Source organism: Curcuma longa, chromosome 5 (genome assembly GCF_044706935.1).
Source record: "Curcuma longa cultivar G26 ecotype Majalengka, Jawa Barat chromosome 5, ITB_CL_G26_1.1, whole genome shotgun sequence".
Classification (NCBI taxonomy): Eukaryota; Viridiplantae; Streptophyta; class Magnoliopsida; order Zingiberales; family Zingiberaceae; genus Curcuma; species Curcuma longa.
In genome coordinates, this window is record NC_133865.1 from 8,192,813 (window position 1) to 8,211,879 (window position 19,067).

Sequence of the window (19,067 nt, forward strand, 5' to 3'; positions counted from 1 at the left end):
ATTTTAAAAGAGATGTCTTTTTAATGATATACAAAAAAGGTGCCCTTTTAATTTTTAAAAAATAATATATGAATACATTTATTCAAATTAAAAATCTCTTATTTTCGAGCATGAAATATTTTAAAAAAATTGGTATGGTTTTAAATTTTAGACTAAGGAAATTAAAATAAAATGAACATTTTAGGGATTCATGGTTCAAAGACGGCTGAGTCAACTATTTAGTTAGAGAGAGAAGGTAAAGTAAAGAAAAATTACGGCATTCTCTTCGATTTCTTGTAAGTCGCCATGGATTCCAGAGGCTCGAATGAATCCATAGCGGCGATTTGATCCGTCTCCACCATGAAGAAGAAGGTATGCATCTTCTCCTCCGTTTGCCATCGCCCTTTTCATGTTCTTAGCCTCTTCGTAATCCATCTTCTTCTCCCCTTTGGCGCGGATCGGGCGGGCAGAAGCTCTCCGGCGAAGACCTATTCCGAGAGCTACTGCAACAGCACGGAGACGACGAGCCCGTGGAGTTCCAAATCCCGGATTGGTTGAAGCAGCGGAAATTGACGCCCTACACCGCAATAAGGCGCAGTATCCTTTTTGGTCATCCTACTGCTTGTTCATCGCCCCCCTTTCGGTCTTTTCATGCAACGATTCTGATTCATGTGCGTGTGATCTGGCATTTTCCACTGCAGCAACTGTTTGTGAGCAAGCCTTTATTTCTAGAAGAGGAGATTTGAGAAGGAAAATGGAATAAAAATCCTTTTTTTGTCGATTATAATTGTTTTTCTTGACCAAAGAAGATGTTTATCTCACCAAGAAGATGAAAACGCGCGTGCCAGATGAGGGCATTTTCTGCTCATGCGTTCTTACGCCGGGAAGGCCAGCCGTCTGCGGAAAAGATTGCCTTTGTGGGTAAGTCTTACCCAGTGTTTAGGAACTTGATTATATCATTGATGAGATAACCTTATCCAATAACCATCATCGACGGATAAGCATCGTCTATTATTAGCATCTCCTCTTCCCACATATTCACAATCTCGAAATTAGTTGAATAATTTCTTTTTTGCCCGTTCACCCATTAATCAGTTTTCTTGTGTGGGCTGAATAACTCTCTACATGCCTTAAAGATTTGCATTTCTCCTAATATTTACTCACTTCGAAGTTTGGAGTAAAACTACAGTGCAACTCAACAAATGACATCTTTGGGTCGACAGGATGCTTTTGTCTTGCTGCTCTATGAGTTGCAAGTGTGGAAATCTATGCGTTAACAAACCGTTCCAGTACCGACCAGTGAAGCAAATGAAGCTAATTGAGGTACAAATCTTGACCATGTCCTTACCCTTTCTTTTTGTTTGAGTTTATCCTCTTCGGATAGTTCTGGATGTTGTCAACGGAGTCTGTTCACAGTTTTTACAGTTATTATTTTCAGAAAAAAGGCAACTGCGAATATTTAGTGATAGTGTGTTCAACCAATATCTATCAATGACCTCAAATCAACAGATTCTTTATTCCTAACTATTCTCAGCTGTTTGTATTGTGTAGATTGGCTTAATTAGAGATCCTCATATGCTTAAACTTCAAAGACCATTTTGCTCTTTTTTTCTGTCCTCTGCCTCCAAGAACTCTGCCTGCTTTTGCTTTGCTGCTCTTAATTATGGTATAGTATTTACACGTATTTAATTTTCTAACTAGAATGCAAAAATGACTTGCTTAGATGGATGCAAATCACTTTAATTTTATCTGGTTCCACTTTTTTGGTTCTCACTGTCTGTATATCCATCTATTTAGGTTGCTATCATTTGCTTTAAGTTATATGATGATTTTGTTTTATACCTAACAGTTAAGTATCCTGACAAGAAAGTGTAGTTATAGCCAGCCAATAGTTCTTTCTGTTACTGATGTATGATTATTTGCATTATATTTTGGATCAATGGAAGATAAGTCTGATATTTTGTTCGATTATTGCCTGGTTAAGAGAAGGTATGATATGAACTTTTTCACAGATTGGTAAGCTTATATAATGAGATTACTGGATGGTGAGCTAGGTACTGGGTTAGAGTTAACCAACAGACTGATTCAGTTACTAAGCAATTTCAAAAGTCAAATGATCAAGCACTCATTTACTTTTAAAATTTTACACTAGCTCACAGTACCTTTGATAATCCACTTTTGATGGAAACACGGTGTCAATCCCGCTCTTACTGGGGTTGCACCTACACTGACTCTCAATTTGAAACCCTTTGTTGATTTATCTTATTTCCGTTCATTGTGTTCCTTTGAAACAAATAGTTGTGTCTTGTATGAAACCAAGCTCTATTCTGTAGACAGAGAAATGTGGAGCTGGGATAGTAACTGAAGAAGATATAAAACGAGGGGACTTTGTGATTGAATATGTTGGTGAAGGTAAATATTTGATAATAATCACCATATTTTCAAATAAGAAGCAAGATGACACACACACACACACACACACACACACTTGTATATTTCTGACTGTATTCTCTCCTTTGCTAAATCTTCTCAGTGATTGATGACAAAACATGTGAGGAAAGGCTGTGGAAAATGAAACATTGTGGCGATACCAATTTTTACCTGTGCGAGATCAGTAGGGACATGGTCATTGATGCTACATTCAAGGGAAACAAGTCTAGGTTTATAAACCATAGCTGCCAGCCTAATACTGAGATGCAAAAATGGTATCTTCTATACTTTGTCATAGAAGCAAATAAAACTGGAGACTGTTTCTCACGATTCCTTATGTAGGACAATTGATGGAGAAATCCGCATTGGAATATTTGCAACCCGGGACATAAAGAAGGGGGAGGAACTGACCTACGATTATAAGTCAGTTTACATCAATGTTTTTGCCCCCTAAACATATTTTTTTTAGGGAGAGTATTTTTGTGATTTCGATAGAAGTCCCTGTGATTCGCAGGTTTGTACAATTTGGAGCAGACCAGAATTGCTACTGTGGTTCAGTGGGTTGCAGGAAGAAGTTGGGTAGCAAACCTGGAAAACTAAAAACTCCAACCTCAGATGATGCTTTGGAATTAATACTTTGTCAGATGGCCGCTTCTGCCCCTGGTTCAAAGTCGCTTCTTTATGCAAAAACTGTAAGATTCTTATGCCGCTTCAATTAAGTTGAGCTTTAGAAAGCTTTCCTAAAGTCTCTGTGATGAAATAGTTAGCTATGGAGATTGAAATATTCATCTTAGCCAAATTTTATTAATGTTGGAATTCTGTTTATAGGATTTGCAAAGTGGGAGACCGAATATGGGTAAGACAGAATCAAGTTTATTGAATTATGAGTAACTGTTGTTTTTAACTGATCATTGCATCATATGATTCAGACAATTGTGAATATACTGTGTTTTGTGAATTGTTAGTCAAATATATAATTAAAATTCTTCTACACTGAAGGATCATGCTCTCTTCTTGCTCGCAAAAGAAAGAGTGATTTCGAGAGTTGCATCTGTGAAGTTGTGCGAGTATGGTCCCCTCAGGATAAAAGGTACCCAATGTTTCTCTATCTGAATGCATTCTAACATTCATTCCTTGCTACACCCTACGGTTCAACTTATATTCCACTTTACCTAGTTCCATGTAATATCAACTGGCGATTTTCATGATAAATATGGTACAAATTTGGTATACAAAATCTATAGGAGTCCTGAAGTGGCTATGAAATGCGGCTGAAATTGGACTTATGCTTTCTGCCACCAATAAGCATACACATTCGAACATTGCATCAGGGGATGGGCCGTAGATTGAAAACCTTCCATGATCACGTTTGCTGAAATAACTCTATGTCTGAAGTTCTCAATTACGCTCACTGATAAACTTATCTGTGCTCACTTGTTTGAAACTTTTTATTTTTCCTTTAGCATGTGGATGTGAAGTTTCCTTTAGTGCCCATATGTAAAGTGCCAAATATTGCAGGTATTATGGAGGAGTCATACTAGCGTTCAACAGCCATTCCAAGAAACACACTGTAAGTAATTCATCTTCCATGGTTGGTTGAGGAATCTACCTACTCCTGAGATGTTCTGCAATCTTTACTGTTTGTTGTTTCACCAGATAATCACAGAGGATGAACGGGTCGTGTGCATCGATCTCTCAAAGGAAGATTGGGATCTTTTATGATCTTCAGTTTTCGTCCAGTCGTGGAGTCACTCTGAGAGTTGATTACCGCCTTCCATCGGCATTAAAAACTAGGTTTACTAGCTGTTATGAATGTAACCTCTTGTTGAACTTTAGAATTTTAGTGATCTTGAAGATGTACAAAACTGTTAGGGGAAATAAGCATTCTATTTAGTTATCATTCAATCATAAACTAAGAAGTGGTTTGTTATCTAGTTATCGATCGATTTGTTTGGATGAAATTTATAATTCAACCTGTTAAGTGGCATATGAAATACATCAAGATAGACGATACATGTGATTTATTCTACGTCTTCTTTGCTCGCACTCGACCGGGTCGATTTAGGTCAAAATGGACCGGCCGATAGAATTTTGATTTTTGAACCGGACTTAAGTCTTTTAACGGCCCATCGCCTCTCTCTCGCTCGCTGCGGGACTTCCTCCTCGCCCATCGCCAGAATCTCCTCGGCCGGCGCCTCCACTGACCTCCTCCGCCTCCGCCTCCGCCTCTCTATCCAAGGTCAGTCATAATCTCTCCTTCCTCGTTCCGGCAACTGGCACTTTCTTCTCTTCTTCTCTATCCCCCTCTCTCAGATTTCGCCCTCTCTCTTCCTTCCGTTCCCCAGAAGCGTACCCTCCTGATCATCGACCACTACGACGTTGCGTGTCTGGTTGCCTGTGCTTTGTTTTTCTTATGCTCGCTGTTCAACGCCCGCCCTCTGCTTTCTCTTGTATCCATTGCCACTACCAGCAGAGTCGGCCTAGGTCATCTTTCGTTCTTTAGTTTAAATTCGTTTTTGAAGTTGTTCGCTCTGAGAGGATTGTTTGGTTGTTTCTTGATCTGGATTGTGGGTCTGGTCTTTGTTTCTGCATATACTCTATGTGTAGATTTGGTTTGATCTATGAAATTTTTTATATTTCTTTCTTTCGTTTTAATTTGTATAGTCTCCAATTTTCTTTCCTTCCCCGCAAGATGTTATGGATCATTGGGTACGGCCATGCAGCATGCTGAATTTTCATCTAATTGATTGAGTAATAATTATTACATGTTCGGCTGAATGTATGTGATTTTACTTTCTTGTTATCCCATGATCATCTTCTTTTGCTAGTCTGGTAATAGGAAGAAAATGGAATATGGTGAAAGCCAGATGGAAGAGTAGCATAAGAAATAAGAAAAAACTTTACTCAAGTTTTCTGAGGGCCATACGTGAATGACAAATTGTTTCAATATTCTGATACGTGATACACCATTTCATATTTGTAGTTGACAATGTTGGGAGTCTATGGCTCCTGCTTCCTCCTTTGCCTCTCCTATACTCATTTTTCCGTCGAAAGTACATTTGCCATTGTCATGGTTTTTAGTAGATGGTTTGCCCACTGCTATAATCATTTTCTTATTCAAGTGTTTGCTGGTATTATGTTAAAGTCAGTATAATATCAACATCTTCAAGCAACTGGAATAGAATGTTTTTGCCATTTTCAGTGTATATTGTATAGATACCATCATTTTTCCATGCTTATGTAGAAGAAGGATCTTTTTGAACTGGGAGTATCAAAGCTTCTTAGGAAATAAGCATCTATGTGGCTTTCTTAAAAAATTGAAAGCATCGAAAGGAAACTATTTTTAATAGTTCAGACTTCAGAGATGGATTCAGATATCTTTAATCAGTTGCATAGTTGCAATATATTTGAGATTGGTTCAATAGTTGGGAAATACCAACAAGTTTCAAGATGGTGATTCTTTTAAAAAATACAAAATTGATTCCTTTTGTTTATTACAATTTTGTTTAAATATTAGGTAGTCAATGGCAAAGAGATATGCTTGCTCAAGTTCTTAATATCTTAATTTCATATCATGGTAATTCACTTCTATGTCTTCTCATAAGTTTATTATTAGCTTGTTTAGGATATTGTTGGCTTTACTGTGGTTGCTGCTAGGTTATGTAATATGATTCATGGATTTCTTCCACTAAATAGCTACCTTCAACATGCATGGCTTTTCCTATTTATATATATGCCTGTAAAATTTCATTCATTATTGTGTATGGGAATAAGCACATGCATGTTCTCAGTTTGACATTTTTGGGCTTCATTTTTTGTTTTCTTCCGATTTTGTTTAAATTCTTAGACTACTTCACTGATAGGAGTATTGCATGTAATCCTCAACGCTATGAGTATTGACAGTAATTTGCACAGGCCACTCTTCATCAATGGTTTCTGCTCCAAAAATAATGCAATATGGCGTATTGAATTCTTGACAGTGGCATTTAGGTGGATCAATTCATGCATAGAGGTTAGTTATTTAACTTTCATCCTTGCCATTTAGGTCATAACTGAGTAAGTTTATTCTATCAATTTCACCCATGTTCGAGGAAAACCATATAGTTAAAGGACAATAAGAAGATTGTGCTAATTCAATGTGTGACTGTCAGTCAATATTAACCAACTCCTTTTGTTAGTTTAGAACTTCTGAGACCCATAAGAATTAATCATTTGTACTCCTTGTCAATAGGCAAACTTATAGTTAATAAGTAGTTCACTGACTCACCATAAATTTACTTAAATCCATTTATAAAGCGTTTTTGCCTTGAGATTATATCATGCTATAGAAAAGTGACTGATATAAATGAACTACTGAATACTGATGGTCTTGTTGAAGATTTAGTAGATAGGGTTTATGACAGTGTATTCAAGCATACAATCTTGTTGATAACTTATTTGGATGACAATTGATTCTAGATAATTTATTTGGATAACAAATTGATTCTAATAGAAGGGTTAGCAATTAACAATTTTACAGAATTAAGCTAACACAAAGTACACAGATTTATGTAGATGATGATCCAGTCTTCACTTGTATTAATTTGATTACGCCATTTATGTTATTAAGTGTGCATCCCATCATTTTGAGATTCTTTCTCCATTGCTGGAAGGTACTTACAAAATTTTTCATATAAAATGCAGTTTCATTTTCTTTAACTAGGAAGTAATCCTAATGGACAAGGATAATGCATCTTATTATTTCATCAATCCATCTATAACTTTTGCTTCTGGTTAACCCTAAACCCTGCCAGATAGATGCTTGACTTCAGGGGATTAACTTGAAGTCTAGTAGTCTCCCCAAAGTCCTAAGCATGTGGTCAGGGTCCCAACGGATGCAACATCTCCTCTATCAAAAAGTAGCAAGTCATCCGCGTATGTCAAGTGGGCTAATCTGAGATGGGTACACTGTGGATGATAGCTAAAACCTGGCTAAGATGTGCGTTGTTGCAGCTGCTTGTCAAAGATCTCAATACATATACCAAATAGATAGGGCGATAGTGGGCCACCTTGTCGTAGCCCCCTAGCGCTGCGAAAATGTCCAAAAGATCCACCATTGATAGCCAATGAGAGAGGTAATTGTGACACACTCTATGATCCATCCAATAAAACACTCCGGAAAGTTCAATCCAAGGAGAGCCTCATGTAGAAATGCCCAATGCACCGAGTCAAAAGCCTTTTGTAAGTCGATCTTCATGATACAACGTGGTGAGATGCGCTTGCGACCATATTTCCTAAAAAGCTCATGTGCTAAGTGAATATCAGTAATAAGTCTATCCTACACAAAAGCGGCCTGAGACTAGTGGAGAAGGTGACCTAAGATGTCAAAAAGTCATCCTGCCAATATCTTAGAGATAACTTTATAAAACACTGTACAATAAGAAATGGGGTGATAATCAGTCACCTTACTAGCGTGGGCGGACTTGGGGACGAGGGCTATACGTGTATGATTCCATTGGTGAAGTAGTCTTCTATGGTGAAAGAATTCCATGATGGCAGCAATAAAATCTGCACTTACTATATCCCATGTATGCTTGAAGAACTTCGACCCATAGCCATCCAAACCGGGTGCCCGTTGATCCCCAATGTCGAATAAAGCATCCTTGATTTCCTCAGCAGTAGGTAGGTAAGCTGCTCAATTTGATCTGGAATGATGGTCTGGTCAGATTGGAATAGCTGCTGTGAGAGAGGTTGCCAGCTGGATGTTGTGTCAAGTTGGGTTTGGAAATGCATTGTGAAAATCTGCATTATCTCTTCAAATGATGTAGTGAGATCCCCATCCAGTTTTTCACCTGCTGTGATTTCATTTCGGCGGTTGTTGCACTTGAAATCATTCCACAGGCTACAGATGTCGCTAGGTGGTTGGGAATTCTTGCTCGATGTTGCTGTAGGATGACTAGCACCGGCCAACCACCTAGTAGTCCTCTCCGTTGCCGCTCGGTGAGGACGGACACGCTCTGTAGCACAACAAACAGCTTCCTCCTGCCGTCAAGAACTCTAGGATGGCTTGCGGTCACCTTCTCCCTAGAGAGAAGGGAGAGCTTCCCTCTCTAAACGTTGCAAGAACACAATCTCTATTTATGAATATTAATGAGTTGAGCACATATGTGTTTGAGCCTTTTATTAAATTTAATGAGATGCTTAAGCTTGTTCATTTAATTAACCTTATCTAACAATCATAAACAAGTACTAATCTGAACACCAAGCTTACTTACAAGTATTTAGTTCATTTACAACTCTAATGGGATCCTCTTCTTTTTAGAATTAAAATAACACTAATTTGTCTAAAAAAAGCCTATTTTTTATGTAAAGATTATAGTGAATTTTAAAAGACCTAATTTATTTGTAGAATTGCAACACATTCTTAGTAACTCTTAAAAACAATTCAAAAACTTATAGAATTTTTTAAACTCTAAGATTATAAAATAAATTTCTAAATTCTTCCCTAATTTTCGATTATTCTCCTTGACCAAGGAGTACTCGACTTTAAGCGAGTTTCAACATCTTTCTTTGGTCATCGTTTTCAAGCATAAGGGGTTATGGGGTCGTCATTTCTTCATCTGTCAACGTTGGACGACCTTTGTCATGAGTGAGAAATTATTAGATCTCTATTCTTGCTTTTGTTTGTTGGAAAATTAATCCTTGTTATAAAAAATGCACAAATAAGAAAAGCAACATTTGGGCAATTTTAAGCTGCACTAGTTAAATCAACTTAGGTGAAAGAAAAGGTTATTAATCAAGGAATGTGTAATAGAAATTAAGGAATTCTTGAGTCGATCATAAACATCTATTAGGGGTATCCATGCTTGTGTTTTGTCACACTAGTCGCCCATCCCGAACCCACTCCTTCCCTAATATACTAATTGATCCTGGACCTTCATTTGGTTTTTAATTCCCCTTGCACCCCACCTGATGTCACATCCCTTCTGGAGGATTGAAGATCTATTGAAGGTTCAGGAATTCCTTAAATTTTATTATGCGTTTAACAATTAATATTCTTTGCTTTCACCGAATTGATTTAAATAGTGCATCCTAAAATTGCCTAGTATCGTTTCTCTTTTTTGTGCAACCTTCTTCAAACACCCTTATTGTTGAGTAAGAAAATATTTCGATGGACCTAAGGATTAAAATACTTTTTGTGGCTCTCATACAACAAAGTCAACATGCAAAGACAAAGGCTTGAATGCTTCATAGTGTTTTAACAGTCAACGCTTGAATGCTTTAACATAGTCTCTAAGGCCTAAATGCTTCCCAGTACTTCAACAAAGTTTTTGTAGTTCTCAAATGATACAAAGATAATGGCTTGAATGTGTTCTAGTACATTAACACATCTTGATTTTAAAATTAAGGAATTCTCGAGCTAATCATAACTGTCTATTATGAGCATTCACTCTTATGTTTTGCCACACCCATCACCCATCCAAAACCTGATCCTCCTCTGATAGACTAATTGATTAGGGACCTTCGTTCGATCTTTAAAACCCCTGCGCCCCACCAAACACCACATCCCTTCTGGGAGATTAAAGACCTATTGAATGTTAAGGAATTCCTTAATTTTTATTACATGTTCCATGGTTAATGCTTTTTACTTTCACTGGACTTGATTTAAATAGTTCATTCGAAAATTGCCCAAATAGCATTTCTTTTTTTTGTGGAGCCTTTTCCAAACACCCTTATTCTTATTTGTGGAGCCCTTGCGGGGTCCGGGGTAAGAATCCATTGTACGCAGCCACCTTGCCTTTGGCAAGATTCTAGGATTTGAATCCGTGCTAAGTCACATGGCAGCAACCTTAATATTCCAATGGACCTAAGGATTGAAATATTCTTTGTGGCTCTCATATAGCAAAATCAACATACAAAGACAAAGGTTTTTATGCTCCCCACTACTTTAACATAGTCTTTAAGTTTTGAATGATTCTAGTACTTTAACATAGTCTTTAAGGCTTTCATGCCTCCTAGTACTTTAACATAGTCTTTGTGGCCCTCATATACTGCCAAGACAAAGAATGTGTTCTAAACTATAACATATTTTGATTTGAAAATTAAGCTAATGTTTATATAATTTGATATATTAAATAAGCAAATGATGTAATGAATATTTATGGGGAAGTAATTATAAAACAAATTTGGTTTGTAAATAAAAGAAAGTAATCTATTGTAGGATTGAAATTTTATTATTAGCCTAGGTTTTATTTTTTGTCTGAAATGGTAAAAAGGAAGATGAAAGAACCAGAGGAGAAGCGACAATAGAAAAAATAGGAAAAAAAGCTAGCGCATTTCACATAGTGAGAAGGAGATGAAAGTATACAAATGGTTTAATGAGCAATGAAGGGATATATTGAAGAAGTGCATTGACGGGTTTGATCAACGATAAGGGGATACAATGAGTTTCAATTAGCGAAGCGGGAATGGGGGTTTTCATTGAAAATGAGAGTGCAATAGGTTTTGATTAATGACGGGAGGATACATTGGGGTATCAAGCAGTGAGCATAAGGGGGTTTTAAAAGCGTGAAAATTGGGATAGTCATGGAGTTAAAGTGTGAAAATTGATTACCTGCTTTATTCTTGTTTTGGTAGGCTCTTTGAATGAAAATAAAAAAGGGGAAATTTTCAGACCATAGTGATTGGTTATTTATTTTGTGTGCCATTGTACACTTCAATCAACATCTTCATCAGTCAGTTAGTTCTCATTATTTGGGATCCACCACATGAATCTTATTCCTCTACTGAGTTTCTATGCAAGGCTATATGCTAGTAATTTAAACCAATTAATTTATTTCTATTACATTAATTAATTAATTTTTGTCTCCCTCTAAGTCTTACATCTTCTACTCTAATAGAACTCTTCTAATTATAGAATTGATATAGAAATTTAATGTGAAAATTGATTTCCTGCTGTATTCTTGTTTTTGTTTTGGTGGTTTATTTGACTAAAAAAAATTCAGGTCATAGTGGTTGGTTACTTTTGTGAATCAATGAAGAACTTGATGCCATCCAACATCTATTGTGCCTTTGGCGAGAGATGTGTTGCAGCTGAAGTAGTCCAACCAGGTGTCTACCGGTGCAAGGCACCTCCACAACCACCTAGTCGAGTCAATCTTTTTCTAACAATGGATGGTTGCACGCCAATTAGCCAAGTTTTGAACTTCGACTACCGCTCTTTATCAAATGTTTCTTTGGATGGTCCAGCAATTTCGTCAGGAGATGATTCTAATAATATAAAGTTGGACCAAGTGCAGAAGAGACTTGCTTATCTTCTATTTTCTACATCCAACAAACCTACAATTTTATCAAGTCGTATACATCAGAAATTCTTCAATGGTGCCAACAAATTTGCATTACTGACTTCTCCTTCAGTTGAAAAAGACTGGATGAATTTTTTAGAACTGGGTAACACTGATATGAGCTCCTCTGCACCAACTAAAGATGATTTTATTCACCTGTTGTTAAAGAACAAATTACAGGAGTGGCTTTTGCTAAAGATTGCTCAAGGTTGTAAAACAACTGAGCATGATAGTCAAGGTCAAGGAGTCATTCATTTATGTGCTATCCTAAACTATACATGGGCAGTTCGCTTATTTTCCTTGTCAGGGTTGTCCTTGGATTTTCGAGACATTCATGGATGGACAGCATTACATTGGGCTGCATATTTTGGGAGGTACATTTTGCACCAAACTTGAATATGTTGATGGTGTCACCATATGGTTTTATTAATTTCAAGTTCTAAATGGTTTACTTGATAGTATGACGTCAACTGTCCTTATGTATTTTCATAAAATATTCTGATTCTAGTGGTTGTTTTAGATGTATCAGTTTAAAATGTAGCTTGAAGATTGAAGGTTTAAAAACTCATTATATTGTTTCATCATTGTTGGAGAACTGCCTTCTCCATTTTTGGCTTCCATGCCAAAAATGAATTTTGTTAAATGTGAGTTTTGATCTACTGGAATTCAATGCCTTGGTAATAATGTGGAATGCATTCTATCTCCCTCTTGTTAGCCAACATTGTGTTGAATTTACATTTTTATGGTGGCGTGGAACTCATTCTTTGTCATTTAGCCCTAACTTTGACTACATATAAAAGATTAGTTAACTCATGATTCAGGCTTCCTCAATCGAAAGCTACATTTCTATGAGAAACAAATCACATTGTAGTATATGACACAACATTCAGATATAACACTCAAAGTTGACACTTGACACCCTTGTTAATCATGTTCCGGTGTGTCTAGAATTAATCATTTTGGACATTTAGATCCACACCTGTCTTAAATGCTCAAATCCTAGTCTAGATTACTATAGTTTTTGATAACTAAGAATTGTACTTGAGAAAAGGGAGCTCTTGTTTGGCATTATGGAAGACTGGTATGTGTTTGACTAATATTGATATAACTTGATTAAATCCAAACACAAGACTATAACTTATTGAAATACTAGTTTTAACTTTATAATAGAGCTTCTGCATAAAACCTTTGGAGTTTTTTTTTTTTTTTCCTAAAGCTTTCCATCTTCATATGAGACTGCATTCTTTAGGTAACTTGACATTTCATAATTATTATGCAAATTTTTTATTATGTGATTAACAAGTTGTCAAGAATTTAGCACTTTAAGAAAAAGGATAATGGAAATTTATTAAGATTTTAGTATATGTACGAGAAGAAACATTGTCACTGAGATGTTTATTAGAATCCTTTTTATATGTTTCAACACATTATTTACCAACATATGGAAGAACTTTTGTTAGTTATGGCAGTAATTTTACAATCTAATATGAATCTAGATGCTTATAAATGCTGATATGAAATGCTTAATAGGTGTTTTGGGTATGCATTACATGTGACTTACTCTGACATCGTCTTTCCTCCATATTTAGTTTTCTTTTCCATCATATATGTATATGAACATCTTTTGTAATTATTCATTCAGGGAGCAGATGATAGCTGCTCTTTTGTCTGCTGGAGCAAATCCTAGCTTAGTCACTGACCCTACATCCCAAAGTCCTGGAGGCAGCATGGCTTCTGACTTGGCATCAAAACAAGGCTTCAACGGCTTGGCGGCATATCTTGCTGAGAGAGCACTTGCTGCACATATTGAGGCTATGTCATTGTCAGGGAACATGAATACTAAGGGCGTACCTGCAAAAACTAGCATAGCTAACTTTGAAAATGCTTATTCTCAAAACCTCAGTGAGCAAGAACTTTGTCTGAAAGAATCATTAGATGCATACAGGAATGCTGCTGATGCAGCTGATCGTATACAATCTGCAATGAGGGAGCGTGCTCTAAAGCTGCAAACTAAAGCAGTTCAATTGCAGAAGCCTGAAATGGAAGCTTCCCATATAGTGGCTGCTATGAGAATTCAGCATGCATATCGTAATTATAACAGACGAAAGATGATGAAGGCTGCTACAAGAATACAAAGCCATTTCCACACCTGGAAAATGAGGAGGGATTTTGTAAATATGCGCAAAAAAGCTATTAAAATACAAGTAAGAATTTAAAATCCTTTTGTCGTTATATTGACTTATGTCAACCATCTCAGCAAAATAAAAGAACTAATGCTTTTGCACTTGGAAAAGTTGCATACATCTCTCCCAAGGTTTTCTATATTATTCAATGCTTTTCTTTAGCTGGCATGTCTATATTCCTCCTATTTACTTACCCAAGTTTAACTTTTGGATAAGAAAATCATATTAATTTTATGCTATGTTCCATAGTTGTCTCTGTTTTGCTGGCGTATGCAAACCGTGAACAGATGTTGAGACAAATGTGATTGTTATTTTAATATTATTTTTTATTTATGAACAGTCTGCATTTCGTGGACACCTAGTGAGGAAGCAGTACCGCAAAATCTGTTGGTCAGTTGGAGTGCTTGAGAAAGCAATTCTTCGTTGGCGATTGAAGCGAAGAGGCCTGCGTGGCATTCAAGTTGAAAATGCAGAAGCAATGAGTGTGGATACAACACCAGAAAGTACTGGAGAGGAGGAATTTTTTCGTCTTAGCAGGAAGCAAGCTGAAGAGCGGGTCAGTAGGTCGGTTGTACGAGTTCAAGCCATGTTTCGGTCATATCGAGCCCAGCAAGAGTATCGAAGAATGAAGATGGCATATGAACAGGCACAGGTAGCTTTGCTGTGGCACATACCTAATTTTCCTCCAATACATGTGATCTGTCTAGTTTTCTGTCAATAATTACCATGCCAAAGAGTTTAATGATCAGGCAGCCCAGCTACTGACTCCCTTTTAAGAGAGTGATTTTACCTGTCACATAACATATATCTATCCAACAATATTTTATCTGTCAGTTGTGTTTGCTTACATGTAGTTTCTTGAACATTCTACTTAGGCCACAAGTCAATATAGAATTTTCATAAAAATGCTTGAAACTTCTTTATCTTTTTTCTTCTTTTTGACAAAACCCACTTCACAATGAATTTGATTTCATTTCCAATGGAAAGATGCATGCTATTTCCCATGATTGATTTTCATATTGACTTAATGAAGCAGAAGTTTGCTGAGTTAACTGCATTCATTGTATTGCTGATACTATTTTTTTCTTCTTTCAAATTATATGGTGCAGCTTGAGTTTTCTGACCTCCAATGAATTGAAGTAGGTTACTCAGTTTCTAGTAGCAGGAATGTTCTACAAGTTTGTCTTCACTCTGAAGGAGTAAATAGGTGTACCTACAAGTTTGGCCTCACTCTGAACAAGTAAATAGGTGTAATTAAGTCCCTGCATGTAAAAGTCTACCTACAAGTTTGGCTTCACTCTGAAAGAGTAAATGGTGTAATTAAGGCCATGTATTTAACAGTCTGATAATTGTAATTTGTTTGTAATGCTAATCTTGGTAGTTGTGGAAGTAGAAAGGATGGAAGGAGAAGTCTATTGCAGGAGGCCAAACAATGCTGTGGGTTAAACTTCAGTTGCAGTATGGAAGTCATGATCCATGTAATGATTTGTTGCAGAAAGCATCTCTTCAGTTAAAGAGATGGATTGTATTGTATGTTAGAGTATGTATATAATATGCAACTCTGTTATGGTGTTAGTGATTGTCGGTCTTGTTGCGAGGAATACAATGCGCGATATTTGATTGCCAAATGTGCCAATTTTCAGTTCATGCATCTCTTTGTACCTATTTTCTAAATCACATTGCAGGTCATGTTAGATTGGAGTTCAAAATTACTTCCCTAATTGACTGTCGATACTTAATCGCTAGCGATTATCGAAGGTAAAGAAAACATGCTCTTATTTGGCTATACGATGGTTTTATTTTCGCAATTATGTCGCAAGTATATGTTGGGGTAATCATGCCCCAAGCATGTAGTATTGTGTATGGTTTTAATATATGGATCAAGTTTAAAATAGGTATTATTTGTGAGCTTATATGGTGTGTCAAATATGAAATGTAAGAAGTTTGATAGGTAAATTGTTGATGAAAATTCAAGTAGCTCGATGAGGATCAGATGCTTGGTGAAGTAAAATCGTTAGGAAAATAAGTTGCTAGGTAATAAAGTTCAAGAAGATCAAGGATCAAATTCTTGACGGAGTTGAGTAGAATTCCAATAGAGATGTGTAACATGTAAGGAAGTTCATTGAAGCTCAAGGATTGGATTTTTTACAAATAATATAAATAAAGTCAATTCATTGACTCATGAAATAAATCATTATTTGATTGGATGTTAATATTAAATTCTAACAAAGAGAATGTTTGTTGGTCGATTTAGGTGAATTCATAATAGAATATTTTTTAATCAACTGTGACAATTGGTTGAATGGAAAATAGTCGACTAATGTTATGAAATTTTTAACAAATAAAATATTTACTAGTTGACTAAGAAAGTCGATTGAGGTAAATTCGTAGCAAATAGAATATTTTCTAGTCAATTAAAGTGAATTTTTAATAAATAAAATATTTATTAGTCGAGTGTAACTGTTGATCAATATTAGTTTAAAAAATTATTTAATTGAAAATGAGATTGATGGAAATATTTCAAAATTGATTCAATTGCATGGAGTAGTTGATTGATGGTTGGGCGAATCTCAAGAAACGACTAGATCTCACTCTTCGTATAAAGGCACAAGGAGGCTTGTATCTACAAACATCTTGCTCAACAAAAGACAAAGCTTTCACTCCTACAACAAGTACTTGAGAGTTTTGTTATTTTTTTTGTTTAGTGTAATCTTTGTAATTCCTAATTGTTTTCTCTAGTTCTTCAATATCTAATAATTGTTAAGAGAGAAGATTGTTATTTTTGTAAGGTTTTTCTGCTTTAGAAAGGTATCTTAGAAGGAGAAAAATATTAGTATTATGAGAGTGATCCATCGAAGGGTCAGAGGTCAGGTATGTAGTGATTCTTGGAAGAATCGTGAATGACATTAAACTAGGGTGGAGAATGTTCGTGCGAAACTGTAAGTGCATGGTTGTCATCAAGTAATAAAATATATTCTTTGAGATCGCATTGTTGACTACTAGTTATGTACAAAATAAGTTATTTAGACGAAATCAAAATAAGAAAGCAATTATACTATTGAAATAGGAATTTAAATAACAAAATAAGATAACTAAATTAGGCAACCAAATCTTAAGACAATTTTATGATTTTGATTTCACCATGATGAATATCAACTATTCTGTAATGATTTCCTCTCTTATAATATTAGATTATTCTTGAAAGTGAATTATCCTTAGGTGATCGTTGTTTCCTTTCAAAATACAATGATGTGTTTATCCTAATATAATTTCTATTCTTATGATAATTGAATTAGATTAAACCCTTTAAGATCTTTGAATTTAATGTTATCCTTGAAAGAATTTAAATTACTTTCGTGATTAAAAACTTAAGTTTAATTTTATAGATCTGAGATTTAAGTTCACCTCTCAGTTCATCCCTTAATTTCTAAGTCATGTGAATATGTGGCCAATATATTCACAATTGTTAAACGATTGTTGAGCACGCTAAAACTATATCAAAGATAATCATAACTTTAATAAGAGAAAGAAATCAAAACTTCAATGTCGATACGTTATTATGCTAATCTTTAATCCTAGAATAAAGAAACTATTTCTAATATTAAAGATGCAATCCATCAAAATCAATAATAATATTCTAACAATGTAAAAATAAAGATAAAGGAATAGAAGAACTTGATTGTTGATGTTGTCGATGTCTCTGGATGTCTCATCGTGTTGTTTGATGTCCAAAATATGTTTTGATCCTCGATGTCTTGGATGTGGCCTTCTCTTTGGTCTCTTGTCCAGATGCCCCTGAACTGCTACCTATTTGTTCCTTTTATATTCCATCTTAACCCTAACAAACTTTCCTAAACATTAGAGAAGACAATGTCAAACCCTTTTACAATCCATGGTCGTGGAATGTTCCACGAGCTGGTCGTGGATCGTTATGTTTAGGCTTTCCCTTTTCCTTTAGCTCTCCATTTCACTTGCCAGTAAGATCTACAACTCATGGAAATTTCATGGGTTGGCCATGGATCTTGCGGCATATCCCAATTGATGCTCCACGACCATGATCCATCTTTCAAGCATGATTCTCGATCGTGGAATATTCCATGAGTTGGATGTGGATCATTGTGTCCATTCTCCAACATTTTCCTCCCGGCTCTCTTCCAATTAGCAGTAAGAACCACGACAGTGGAGTGTTCCATGGTGTGGTCGTAGATCATCTTGCCAATGCATTTCCTCAAGTTTGACATCTCCAAGCATAATCCTTTGGTTTAACCTCTCGATTTGCATGCACCAACATCAAGATCTCACCTTTCTGTCAATAAAAACCAATTCATAATTATCCGAGCTAAAAAGATAAAATGAATGCAAATGCTAGAAGTTTACACAAATTATGCTCATGTATTATAACAAATGTATGCTAAATAAGATAAAAAAATATATTCATAATTCATACACATCAAACTTTCCTAAGCTTAAATCTTTGCTTGTCCTCGAGCAAAATATATACAGTTAAGAATTAATGTATGTGAATAGTAAAAACTCATCATCTTTAGCAAATTCATCTTAACCTATCACATAGTGTTATTCAATGAGCATAGCCTAATAGATTATTTCATTGTGGCCTAAAAGTTTCTCTGTGCTCCGGTGCATGGCCTAAAAGTTTGTATTATAATATATCTCATAAATCAACTTCCTACTCCATTGTAGGAAAAATTTTATAATCAAACTCCTGACTACACTTTTCTTCAAATTTTTGATCGTGCATATTATCCATGGTTACACCCCTAATCTAAATACAAATTTGATTCCTGTTCACTACAATGTATTTTCCTTGATTATAGTAATTTACATAATAGGTATTATTGCTTGCATATACCAATAGGATGAATATATATTTCACGACATGTTACTTTTGATGAGTCGTTATTCTCTTTTTCGACAGCTTCTTGAATCTCTCCTCTAGATACAAGTGACACCTTCTTGATGCCACCTAACATTGTAGGAAGTGATGACATCCTAGGTCCTGCTCCAAAGCTCTCTAATAACCCTCCTATATCATCGGAATCATCTCAAGTTGCTACTCCGACAAGAGCAAGATGCACTAACAATATCAGAAGGGATAATATATTGGACCCTGTTTCGTGTCCAATCTCAGAAG

At 35.8% G+C, this 19,067-nt stretch overlaps 3 protein-coding genes across 5 annotated transcripts in view; all 3 read left to right on the top strand.

Annotated features, from left to right (window-relative positions):
* The first annotated feature begins 250 nt into the window (after nt 1–250).
* Nucleotides 251–4,347, top strand: LOC141829390 (histone-lysine N-methyltransferase ASHH3-like). 2 transcript variants are annotated; one of them, XM_074716848.1, is made up of 12 exons: nt 251–351; nt 450–576; nt 789–900; nt 1,203–1,302; nt 2,313–2,391; nt 2,513–2,684; nt 2,752–2,832; nt 2,924–3,101; nt 3,238–3,265; nt 3,409–3,499; nt 3,928–3,979; nt 4,066–4,347. In XM_074716848.1, exons 1-12 carry the CDS (start codon nt 340–342, stop codon nt 4,129–4,131), a joined length of 1,098 nt encoding a protein of 365 aa, XP_074572949.1. In that variant the 5' UTR covers nt 251–339; the 3' UTR covers nt 4,132–4,347. The 2 variants fall into 2 exon arrangements, with proteins under 2 accessions (XP_074572949.1, XP_074572950.1); XM_074716849.1 differs by having other exon boundaries at nt 453–576.
* Nucleotides 4,348–4,566: 219 nt separating this feature from the next.
* The window catches only part of LOC141829393 (serine/threonine-protein kinase GRIK2-like), a 43,987-nt gene continuing 29,486 nt past the window's right edge, over nt 4,567–19,067 (top strand). The window contains exons 1-2 of the mRNA XM_074716853.1: nt 4,567–4,648; nt 6,325–6,421. Coding sequence (XP_074572954.1) covers nt 6,412–6,421 — 10 coding nt within the window. The 5' untranslated portion in view covers nt 4,567–4,648; nt 6,325–6,411. The remainder of the gene's footprint in view (nt 4,649–6,324; nt 6,422–19,067) is intronic.
* On the top strand, nt 11,398–15,490 carry LOC141830227 (calmodulin-binding transcription activator CBT-like). Of its 2 annotated transcripts, XR_012601935.1 has the most exons (5): nt 11,398–12,106; nt 13,375–13,936; nt 14,256–14,567; nt 15,025–15,122; nt 15,164–15,490. XR_012601935.1 is itself a non-coding variant. In XM_074717712.1 (4 exons), the coding sequence occupies exons 1-4, from the start codon at nt 11,424–11,426 to the stop codon at nt 15,046–15,048; spliced, it is 1,581 nt and encodes a 526-aa protein (XP_074573813.1). In that variant the 5' UTR covers nt 11,398–11,423; the 3' UTR covers nt 15,049–15,490. The 2 variants fall into 2 exon arrangements, 1 of the variants encoding a protein (XP_074573813.1); XM_074717712.1 differs by having other exon boundaries at nt 15,025–15,490.